The sequence below is a fragment of the Phalacrocorax carbo genome, chromosome 1 (genome assembly GCF_963921805.1).
Source record: "Phalacrocorax carbo chromosome 1, bPhaCar2.1, whole genome shotgun sequence".
Classification (NCBI taxonomy): Eukaryota; Metazoa; Chordata; class Aves; order Suliformes; family Phalacrocoracidae; genus Phalacrocorax; species Phalacrocorax carbo.
The window spans coordinates 206,768,750-206,780,966 of NC_087513.1; the positions used below are offsets into that span (position 1 = coordinate 206,768,750).

Here is a 12,217-nt window from a genome sequence, read left to right on the forward strand (position 1 = left end):
ACATGAGGGAAAACAAGGTGACTGAAACCAGTCAGCATAGCTTTACCAAGGGACTGAACAAACTGATTGCCTTCTATAAGAAAAATAAAAGTTTGAATTTGTACATCATGAGAAAGTATTAGATGTCACCTTGACTTTAGCAAGGTTTTTCAAGCTGTCTCTGACAATATCGTTGTATCCAAGTAAAGCTGTTATGGTCTGGATGGATGGACAGACAGCTAGCTGGGGAAAAAGACCTGGTTGTGTGGTCAGGCTCCGAGAGTTGTGGTCATGATCATGAGCCAGCAGTGTGCCCTGACAGCAAAGGAAACCCACAGCATCCTGGGTTGTATGAGAATTGCTGGTAGGTTGAGGGAAGTGATTATCATCCTTTACTTTGCATTTGTTAGACCACGTCTAGAATACTCTGTCAAGTTTTGGATATCCCTAGTACTGGAAAGTCATAGACAAACTGGAGTAAGTTCAGGGAGGGCTGCTGAAATGATCGGGGCTGGAGCACTGGCCCTGTGAGTGCTGAGGAAACTGGGCTTGTTCGGCTTGGAGAAGAACTGGCTTTTGGAGGACCTAACAGCACCCACCAGGACGACAAAGACGTCTTTATTGAGGTCAGATGGGAGGACAAGAGAAAGTGGTCATAAAATAACACAGGAGTTTCTGACCTGAGGCAAAGACAAACTTTAAGACAGTGAAGTACTGGAACCAGTTGCCAGAGAGGTTGTGCAGTCTCCATCCTTAGAAGTTTTCAAGACCCAGCTGGAGACTGGGGAGAAGAACAGTCTGGTTTGACCCCATAGCTGATGGAGCTGTGAGCAAGCGTTTGGATTATAGACCTCCTGAGGCCCTGTCTAACCTAAATTATTCTATGATCGGGTGAATCCAAACCTCGATTTTTGGAGGAGGTAGTGGAGAAAACTGTTGAGAATACGATGTTTTGTGTAGTAGTTAGGAGGCTTGACAAGGCAAAGTGACTCAAATGAGAGATAGTGTGGACGAGAGGAAGGGGCAGCAGGAAGACTTTGTGAATTTTGTGGAACTGGCTTTTATTCCACACCTAGAATTGCAGCTTTTGAGTTAAAAACATACGGGTAGTAGGTGCTTTTCATAGCTGGGACTAAGACAGCTGTGGTTGCAAAGCTGGTTTACTCCAAATATTAATCTGTGCTGACCAGGTTTAGAATTTAAACCTTTTTTTTCATTTTTTTTCTTTTTTTCCCAGCTATAATGTCTTCGATGCCCTGACTTCTTTCTCTAAACTGTATTTCAAGGATCTGATGCAGGGTCCTGCAAGTCATTACATTTTTGAGAATCTGTTTGGCCTCCGTTTCCTTCCAGTGAATACTGGGGCAGGGAGCAGTGCAGGGAGAAGGGGTGCCGTGCTTGCAGTATTGTAAAGCAGACTACAGTGTGGTGGTTTATTGTAGGAATATAACTCATATCTGAAATGTGCAAGTGGGAGGTGTGAAGCTGGGGTCAGGGAGTCACAGTCTGATCATCTTAGTTGGCTGTGTTTTGCTGATTCTGCATCAATATTGATCTGATGATGGCTGTGGAGAGTTTGTGCGGAGCTGTCGAGTGTTCTTCCTCTGTGCTTTCCTCAGTATTTTTGTGAAAGTAAAAGGCACATAATTATACAAGCTATTTTGTATGACCACACTTACCTAACACAAGATAGAAATGAGATCTTGACTTAAGCCCATCATCAGGATAGCTGATCAGAGTAGACCTAAACTTGAATAGAATTTCATAGAATATTGTACATTGCATTTCCAGCTGTAGTAGCCAGTAAACTCTGGTTGAATATCTGGTTGGAATTTGGTGGTGTTAAAAAAACCAGAAATATTTCTGATTTTACAGACTTTTTATTGGTGTTTGTGTATACAGATGGAATGCCTGTGTCTTAAGAGAAAACTGAAGTGGTTGCATGCTTGAAATGATTTGAGTAGAAGTAATTCTTAGTAATTCTTAGTAATTCTTAGAAAACCCTTTTACATGTCCTTGTGTGCAGAGCAGCTGTGGCTCCTTGGAAATGCACGCAAGCAAGTAAGCGTACGACACTTGTTAAAGTGAAAGGCTGTTAAAGTGCTTGTTCTGTATTTCTATTTTAAGTATGGTGGGAAAGCAGGAAACTTCTACAGAGCGCTTTACGTTATGTGGCATTAGGGAAGTAAATTGGTTAAGCGTTTGACGTGTTGCTTGGCGAAGTGGAGTTATTGTAGCTGCGTGAATTCACTGGAATTCAGTTCTAAATGTGTTTAGCTGCTCTTTGTAGCTTTCTAAAAACGTTATCGTAATGAAAACTAACAGATGTTAAATGTCTTGTAAGTGACACTTAAGATTCTTGCAAGGTGGAAACCCTCTGTTTCCGTAATGATTGGTGTCCTCTGTTTTAATTTAAAGTGAGATTTCTGGAAAATATGTGGTTGCAGAATTCTCTCTTTTATCTTTTCCTTTTTCATAATGAAAAAACCTCTCTAGAGCTTTTTGTTACAGAGAAAAGAATTTTAAGTTAATTCTGTCTTCCTGAGTTTGTGGGTTGTTTGAAAGAATGGAAATAAAGTGAACGGTGCATTTTTTTTTTCTCCTAGACTTGTAAAGTCTGAATTTTGGCAAACTTGCCAATTTGAATGACTTGCTTAACATACACTTAGTTTTACATTATCAACCAAATCCCTCTGCCTCATGAAAGTATCACAGTCCCAATGATCCCTTGATTGCCAACCACGTCTAGAGATGTGGTCCTCTTTTCTCCACTTTGTCCTCTTCCTCAAAGTAAACAAGTAGTAGCCCTGAGTTACTGTGACATGTAGAATAAAAAAGATGCCATTACGTGCTGGTAATTGTGTGGTGTTTGCTTAGGACTGCAGCTGCGTAAAAACTTACATTGTAATGGTAATACTCGCCCCTTTTATTGTAACAGCTTAATGTGTTTGGAATTTTGAGGCAGGATCTATGTCTTATGATTTCACTTGCACAGAAAATAACTGATATTTTAAAGAACAAACCATGTTCAAAGAATTGCCCATAAATTAATCAGTCTTGGGACCATGCCTGTGAACTATGTGTAAGGATGATAACATTTAGGCATTGCTATGCGTGTACACTTTCTGGGATTGTAGGGTTATACAGTTTTCCTCTGAATTCAGTTCTATATTAAGTTTTAAGACTGTGGCTATAGTACTTGGTTGTCTTCAGTACTTAGGAGTCAGAGTATTATCTTCAGTTGTTTTGTTATATATTGATTTCCCATTTTTGTTTAAGTCTCTTTGTGCTATAAGGAACTGATTTTTTTTTTTTTTTTTTTATCATTGTCTGGGTATCTTTTTGTAGTCATCCAGCCAGAGGCTTTCTGCAGCATGAACAGATTAAGCACAGTGCTGATATGTAAGATGGCAAATGCAGTGGAAGGGAAAAGGAGAGGAAACACTCCTAGGCAAAAGGCATGATAAGATTTTAAAACAGATGTATTTGAACTGTTGTTACATTGCAGCAAAGCAGAATACCCACCAGCTCTTGATGTTTTGATCGTGGTGTGTACATAACACAGAATATATACAAAACAAATTTTGGCAGTTACGGCCACATTAACGTTTTTCAAAAAGAAGCCATGAGATTTGTGAATAGTGCCAACCTCAGTCTTCTGAATTGCACCGCAGGCAACTATTGTAATGTAATATACAAAAAACCTAACACGCTTTTGCATTGTGTACTACTGTTTATCTGTAGGCATTAATTTCTAGCAATTTAATGGATACAGCACTCTCAACTCTCAGAGCTCATGATTTTTGAAGCTGAGTTAACACTGATTAGTAAAAGAGTGAAGAGTGAAAAATAAAATAATTTGGATTAAAAGAAAGACAGGCAGGTTCATATTCTAACATTATTTTGTATGTATGCTGCTATAATGTGCATGGCAAAGGCATAAGGTTATTAGGCACTGAACTCAGGTACAATAGCAGCTGGTCTTCTAACCCCCTTATTCTCTTTAGGAAAATTCAAACTCCAGTATTTACGCCTGGATCCATCTTGCTTGCATTCATTTTGCCAGACTCTCCCTTTCTGAAAGGAATCTGATCTAAACTGCTCATGTGGATTTCCTCTTCAGTCAGTGGTGGGATAAAGGTGCTTCCAGATCTTTCAGGTCCTGATTTCATCATTTGTCTTAAGGATGAAACACTTGCTAAAAGTGCCTTGTCTTCCCCTCTGCACTGACAGTACAGGTGTCCTGACACTCAGCAGGTAAAGCAGAGGGACAAACAGCAGGGACAAATTCCCCTATAGAAAAACAACGATGTGACTGTATGCAGAGACTCGGTGCTACCACTATTTATCATGGGGGTTTTTTGTCAGGTTTTTTTTTCCCCCCCCTACAGGTCCATGAAGGATTCCTGGAAAACAAGACTGCTCCCATGAATGTCAGTGCCACCAGCAGTTCTTCTGAGAAAAGGAGTACTGATTTACGAATATACATGCTGTGTTTCCTGCCATTCATGATCCTCCTGGTCTTTATTCGTGACCTTAAGAGCCTGTCCTTGCTTTCATTGCTTGCCAATCTGTCTATGGCTGTCAGCCTGGTGATCATTTACCAGTATATTGTTAGAGTGAGTACAAAAAAGTTTATTATCTTTTTTTTTTTTTTTTGGTGTGGCAACTTGTATTTGTTGCATGTGCCAGCTGGTCTCTGATAGATATATACTGACTGACAATTTCTGAAAGGCAGAATTATCTTGCATTTTATTGAGGTATCTTAATTTAAGGAGGTGCCTTAATACTTGAGACATGCTTTAAACACGGACTTTTACAGTATTTTTGAAAGAAAGGGTAATATTGCTGCACTTGAGATAATAAAAATATGTATTGTAATGACTGAGAGTCCTTGAGTGGAAGAATATGTGAATTTTTGTGGATTGCACACAAAACTTGCAAGATTTTAATCTGTGGTGGGTCATTTTGTTGCAGCAGCAGAACAGTTTCAACAGCAACGTTTATTTCTAGTGTTTCTCCAGTATAATCTGGAAAAATTTAAGGCTTATGCTTTAAGAATACATATTGCAGACTTCTGTCTCCTGAGAAGTTGAATAGTTCCTGCATTTTTCTGGGTTGCTGCTGTTTTTCATATTTCAAGGCATTTCATAATGGAACAAATTAAACGGCTGAAAAAAAAATCACATCTAGAAACCTCTATATTTTTCTTTCTTATGATTTTTGAAAAGCGGTAAGTGATAGACACCGTTGCTTGAGAAAGCTTTCATGAGTGTATGAAACAAGTGGGAAGCGGAGGGTGGGGAGGAAGGCAGAAAAGCCAGCAAGAGTTGTTGGCTGCGCCAGGGGGCTGGAGAAGTTACATAGAGAGTAATTAACTGTTCTGCAGGAACTTGGCTTGTATTAAAAAGATTTTCTTTTACTGTCCCTTATGGTTATGAAGAATATCTGTGCAATATGAAAGCAGATTAGAAAATGCAGTACTCTGAGAATAGCATAAGTTTGCAGAAGTTTAAGTTTGAGGTGTGAGCTTTCCCTTTTGTTTTAATTGATGCTCACTCATATACACCAGTGGGATACTTTAAATGTGACAATTTCTAGTGTCAGTCGTGTGTACCTGGAATAAATATATCTGCAAGTATCTGTGCATGGGTGGCAAGGTGGCTATGAATGTGTAAAAAGGACTAAGTTTGGGAGGAAAACCAGGGATTGTAAATAGCAATGTATTGTACCACTATCAACACGTACTGAGTTTTCTTTCCTATAGTATAATACATCAATCAAAATTGTAGGAACAGCTAATTCACTTTACTTAGCACTTTTTTGCTTTGTCTTCTTCAGGATATAGTAGATCCTCGAAAACTGCCTCCTGTGGTTGGCTGGAAGAAATATCCACTGTTTTTTGGGACTGCAATATTTGCTTTTGAAGGAATTGGTGTGGTAAGTGCTTTTTACTGACTCTTCAAAATACATGATTCTGAGCTAGACGACAGGGTACCAGCAGTTTTACTCCTGTTGTTATTTAGTTGCTTTTGTTGAAGAACTAATCTCCCGTGTTGATATGAAAAGGATTCATTTATCTTGTCAGATACGGCAAAGGTTGAGGACGCAACATCCCTGCCAAAGGGGAGTTTGGTGAACGCCAGTTGCTACTTGGACACTTAGCACCTTCACAGCAACATCTTTAGTTCCAGATAGATTGAGACAATAGTGTAATAATAACTACTATCATAATATGCTATATAGTATTATAATACTCAGCTAATAATATGATGATACTATAATTATAATGATTCAGCAGCTCAGTTTTAGGTGTGGAGGATGCAAAAATAGAAATGTATTCAGCATCCTTCTTTTCCTTTGGGATCACAGAGAACAAAGTGTTTTATTAGAAATGTATTATTCTTCCTGCTTCAGGCTTGTCTATAGATGTGAGTTGACAGAGATGGAAATGATTAGAAAAAGTATATTTGTTTGATTCATGTCCTTCGGGCAATGAACCTCAGTCCCTCATTGTTTCCTGAAAGATGTCAATTAAATAGATTTATCACTCTGAAAATTTGGCTTTTGAAAGTGAATCTTTTAAAACCTTTCATTCATTTAGTACTGTTTCTAAGGGCTTTCTGATTGCATCTCACACCAGCAAATTTTGCAAGATAGATAGCACTTTTGTTCCACATGACATATTTTAAAAAATAGCCAAACAGGCTTTTGGGAATGGTAGGTCATAATGTCTTTAAACTGCTGGGAAATTGCTATATATACTTCATTTGTTACTAGTATAATTACATACTTCAGCAAGTGTTACTGTATGCTTAAAACTAAAAAATAGGCAAGCAACATCCCCACCCTCCAAAACCCCAACCAAACCAGCCCCAAACCTGCATGCAATTAATCTGAAATGATTGTCATTGACATAACACAAGTGAGTTTTCACATCTCTCTTCTTTTCTGGAGCTGTCAGAGAAACTTTTATCTCCTAGTATGTTACAGAGGTGTGTTTTCACACACACACGCGGTATATGTGGATTTGAGAATTTCCAGTTCTCAAACTGCTCGACTCTTTCTCAAACTGTGAACTGACTGATGCAGAGTTTTAGCTGCCATATATCTGAGTGTATCTGGACATCTTTCCTGTTGTCATCTGGAAGTTCCATCATAGGAAATGAGGCATTTGTCTGGGATTGTTTGATGCCTAGAGGTCTTGGGCAAAAAACCTATGCTTAGTGAATCTGATAAATTGGGCTGTACTAAGCTTCTTGCTCTTAAATTGTATAGTCTGTCTGGGACAGATTGCACTTATTGCACGTGTGTAAATGCAAGTCATTGCAGGTCTGATACATATCCCAGTTGTATTAGATCTGTTGGTCATGTACCGCATAGCCTGTGGGTGTCTATTTGTAGCCAGGAAATCCCACATCAGAGTTATGTTAGCCTCAGGAAAGTGTGGAAGGTTTACCATTTGGTAGTGGTAGTTTATTGAATTATAGGTAGGGAATTGATTTATGGTACTTATTTTCTGGAACATTAGATCCCACATTAGACAGCTCCTTAAATTTACGTCAGCAGTAACATAAACCTTTAAAGAACTGCCTAGAGCATTGTGCTTGGTTGAATCCCTGGTGGTTACTAATGACATCTTTAAGAATGTCAAACTTTTTTCCTTCTTTTATTCAAGAGCATATAATGTAGGGTTCATTTGAATTCTTTGTTTAAAACCAAAATATTGCTTGATATTATTAGATATTAACATTATACAGTTATTGCATATATTTCTATATGTGATGGTTTTAGCTGGGATAGAGTTAATTTTAGCTGGGATAAAGCTAATAGGCTGTCTCAATTTCTTACTTGATCATAATTTACTCTTCAAGTTCTTCAAGCGTTCTAGTTTTTTCACTTTGTTAACTTGTGTTTACAAACTAATTAAATGTTTATTCTTTATGGTTTGATATACTTTGTGTGTGTGTACATTGTGCACGGCCTTTAAAATAACGTGGGTATCTTACGAATTAAGATTATATTAAAAGTGAAAATCTAGAGCTTAATGTTTCTTCCTTAGATGTAGAATGATGTTAATTTGTCTGTGCCTTTCAGGGATATTTTGAACATGAATAATGTTTGCTGTGCATTCTTATGCTGAGGTTGCATGCATCATAGAGAAGATTTGAAGAAAAAAATATTTTATGGATTTGAATAATCAGTACTAAATAGAGTTGTTTAAGCATGAAATACAAAAGATGAGTGAAGCAAAGTGAAGCACAGTTTTCCACTTCAAATACTTAATATATCCTACAATTCTTGGTGATTAATTTATTTGATACCTAGTTATTGCATCTCAGTAAGTTACCACCATAGACTGACCTGTGATATATCTGTATGCGTTTGTGACCTCTTGCAAATGTGACGTGAAACACGCTTAAAATTCTTTCATTGAGATGTAAGCTAATGTGTTTCAATTCACGTGACAATGGATTAAGAATATTCACATAGTCAGTTGCTGATTTGTGATAACCTGTTACTCTGTGTCTTAATTACTGTTGTTCTTATGTCCATGTGGTTGAATAGTTCTGATAAGGCAAAGAAGCTACACCATTGAATTAGGTTGATTCCTTAGTCTGCTCTCTCTGACTACAGGTGCACAAAATGGATTTACCTAATCTTAGCCTTGATGTTAGAGACTTGATTTTAGATTTTATTCTGGAATGTCTTGCAAATAACACTTATTTCTATGAAGATATCTGAACATTACATTATGAACAGAAGACTTAAGGTCTTTATCAGAAAAGTTGCTTATGGTTGATTCATTTTATGTAGGAAGTTAGCCTTAAACAGTTATGAGGCCTCATTTTTCCATTTTCTTGACTCCAAACATACTTTATGCTAACTCACACTGTACTCATCTGAGAGCTGCCAGATTATTGAATGTTATGAAAAGGGACAGCAGATGAAATCCTGAGGGTTTTGGGCTGGTTAAGTCTCTTAAGCAGAACTTGACAAGGGAGGAAAAATACCCTTGGTGTGATATCTCTACCACCGTTGTTCTGTGTTAAATGGTCTTTCCTGCTAGGAATATTTAATGATCAACAATTTAAGTAGGGGAATAAATGATCTATAAGGCACAGTATAAAACAGTACACTTTAGCCATAGCAGTCAGGGGGATTAATTTTCAAAGATACTTAATTGACTTTTTTTTTCATTAACAGCTTATGTAGAAAGAAAATAATTGGCAGTTCATGATGCCATACTCAGTATGGGAACATGTTTGTCTGGTTTCTTTGAACCAAATATTCGACTGCAGGGGAAGTACTCTGGAACTGACTTTTTTTCATCCCATTGTTTCAAAAAGCTTTTTATATTTTGATTTTTTTTTTCCTCTTTTCTTTTAGTTTAATGCCTGCCATTACTTAAAGTATGACCATAGTTCCTCAGTAACTCTATTAAAATTAGTGAGACTAATTATAGAAAGGAGTCTAAAGTCCTGTTCACTGTGGGGAACATGATTCAGGGAGGTGCAGTGATTCAGCAGGTTCCTAGTAAGGTTTTCTTTTTGATCTTGAGAGAGTGTATTTCTCTTTTAGATGGTGAGTGTAGGAACATGGGTTTTGGTTCAAATCTGTCATTAGTTTAGGACCGATTAGCTGTCCCTATGTAATAAGAAAATCAGCAGTGTGGAAGTAATTTGGAGCATCATTGCTTTAGCTATAGTCGATCCCTGGATAAATAGACTTTAAGAACCGTAAGGGTAGCCTATTTATAACTGAAATACAGAATCTCAAATAAACCAAGGCAGTACCTAGAAACTAGTACTTGTGTAATACTAAGAGCTAGTTAAACATTTCATCAGCCAGTGTTATGAAGCTATTTTGAGATATTGTCATTAAAATAAAAAATATTTTCTATGATGAATTGATTATATTAATATGATGAATTGAGCTGTTCGTATCTGCTCGTGGGATCAACCTAAACTCTTATTTGATGGCAGATTTGAACAGTTTTGACATTTTGCTGAAGTCCAGGCAAGGTGTTCATTTGTTGATACTACTATGGAAGAAATAAGGTTAGTGCCATCAAAGGGCTGATTAACGTTAAAGCACACTAAACTCTCACACATGTAACAACAGGATTAAAAAATGCTACAGTCTGTTGCTTGTACTGCTAATTCCTTTGCTCCCTGTTTGAGTTGTCTGTAGAAATGGGGTCGCTGCTGATTGCAATAAGGTACCTGCTACAAATTGTGAATGTCTTGGCAGCCGTGAGGTATTGATCGCTGTGTGCTAATAGGAGTTGGCAGCAGGGTTACCCAGTGGTCCCTTAATATTGAGTTAGCAAAGAGGAACTGAGAGCTCAGTACTGTTGATTTGGTGGTTATCATAGAGTTGAGAGTCGGTTTGGGATTTCAACACTTGTACATTAAGATTTTAAGATCATCAGGGTGACCTTGTGGAAATCGTATTGACTAGTGGCATCAATACGGTTTGTGAAATAGTAGCAACAGAAATGCAGTACTCTTAAGTGGGTACAACTGGCCGTTTTAGATATTTGGTTTTGTTTTAACCTTTAAAGTGAGGATTTCTGTTCAGAACACAACAATATGTTGATTAGTAGCTGGAGAAACTATATTCAGCCCTCTGTGGACCTTCTTGAGGACAGGGCTCTGCTTGAAATAGGAGAATCTGCAGCTGCTTCTGTCCCTCTGTGCTTCAGCATCTCTCTGGCTCTGGGTTCCCTGTGCCAGTTGGTGCTACTGGCAAATCACAGGCCTGGTGTTCAGGCCACAGAAGAGAAAAGAGTACCAATGCTACTTCTGGAATACAGGAGCTGCAGGTGGTGTAAAGGAGTGAATGTGTCTTCCGCAGAACGTGTAACATTATTTTGTAAGAAGCATGTTCGAGAGCCTGTTTCGTATTCCAAAGGTGAGTAGGTCTGTTTTTACAATGAATGTGAGAGTTTTGTTAATTAAAAAGTAACTTCAGGCTATGCTTCTGAGTGTGCCCAAAATGTAGTTAAACCTCTTGAACATACTTTTCAGGAGAGTGTAAAACCAAAGCCTTCAGGCTTGGATACTTCTGTAGAATTACCATGTGCAGGTGATAGCTTTGCATAATGTAATGCTTATATAATAGCGGTTACACTTAATGAATATTTTGCGGTGAAAGTCTGGTTGGCTTTCTTGTTTGAGGTATGAAAACCAAATCCAAATGTGGAAGTGATATTTTAATATAGGCTTCAGGGGGAAGGAGGATGAAATAGATTCATAATGTTTAAACAAGAAAGATATTTTTTCTTCTCTATTCCTTATAAATATGCTGAGTACCATTTGTACAATTTAATATGTGTTTTTTTTTTTCTTTCCCTGTTGAGTGCTGCAGACTGATTAGCCTAGCGAAGAGAAATTGTTACTTTCCAACATCAATTTCAGGTTTGGAAAATAAGGCTTCTGATATTTTAGCCTATTACTTGAGGGGTGTCTGCTGAAACTGCTTTTGAACTTGGATATCACAGCTTCGCAGTAGAGGATAGGGTGGTATTTGTATACCGAAAGACAGGCTCTGGGATCGCATTAGACAGCAGCTAACCAATTCCAGGAGAAGAGAAAACTAAGTAGATTATAATTTTAAAATGTCATTATTTGGATTTTGAAAGTGATGCAGTTGAGTTTGTTAGGCCTGTGGCTTTGAGATAAAAGCCTCTCATTGTCAAAAATTCTTCCTCCAGATTAGTATTATCCTTTAAAAAAATTAATGAAACCAAATGGCACTCTTCTGTTGTCTTTACAACAGACATTTAACAGGTAACATCATCTAAATCTGCTTTGGACATCTCTAGAAGGGGCTGTGTCAATTTCATTGGTATTCTTTTGAGATGATGCAAAGGCTTGTATCATCAAAATATAAAAGGTGGGAGTTAGAGGATGTTTTTGCATTTGGTCACTGTTGTTGTTTAACCCCAGCCAGCAACTAAGCACCACACAGCTGCTTGCTCACTCCCCCCCAGTGGGATGGGGGTCAGAGTCAGAAGACTAAAAGTGAGAAAACTCGTGGGTTGAGATAACAGCAGTTTAATAATTGAAATAAAATAAAGTAAAATAGTAGTAGTAGTAATAATAATAATAATATACAAAGGAAGTGATGCATAATTGCTTACCACCAGCTGACCGATGCCCAGCCTGACCCCGAGCAGTGATCGCTGCCCCCCAGCAAGCTCTCCTCAGTTTATATACTGAACATGACGTCA

The 12,217-nt window shown here is 37.9% G+C and overlaps 1 protein-coding gene across 4 annotated transcripts in view; it reads left to right on the forward strand.

Moving 5' to 3' along the window:
• SLC36A4 (solute carrier family 36 member 4) overlaps positions 1-12,217 on the forward strand; it is a 120,792-nt gene that overhangs the window by 26,084 nt on the left and 82,491 nt on the right. For 3 of the 4 annotated variants that reach the window (XM_064441377.1, XM_064441378.1, XM_064441380.1), the window contains 2 exons: positions 4,371-4,598; positions 5,821-5,919. In XM_064441377.1, the coding sequence (XP_064297447.1) occupies positions 4,371-4,598; positions 5,821-5,919 (327 nt within the window). The remainder of the gene's footprint in view (positions 1-4,370; positions 4,599-5,820; positions 5,920-12,217) is intronic. The other variant, XM_064441379.1, reaches the window with a different exon arrangement.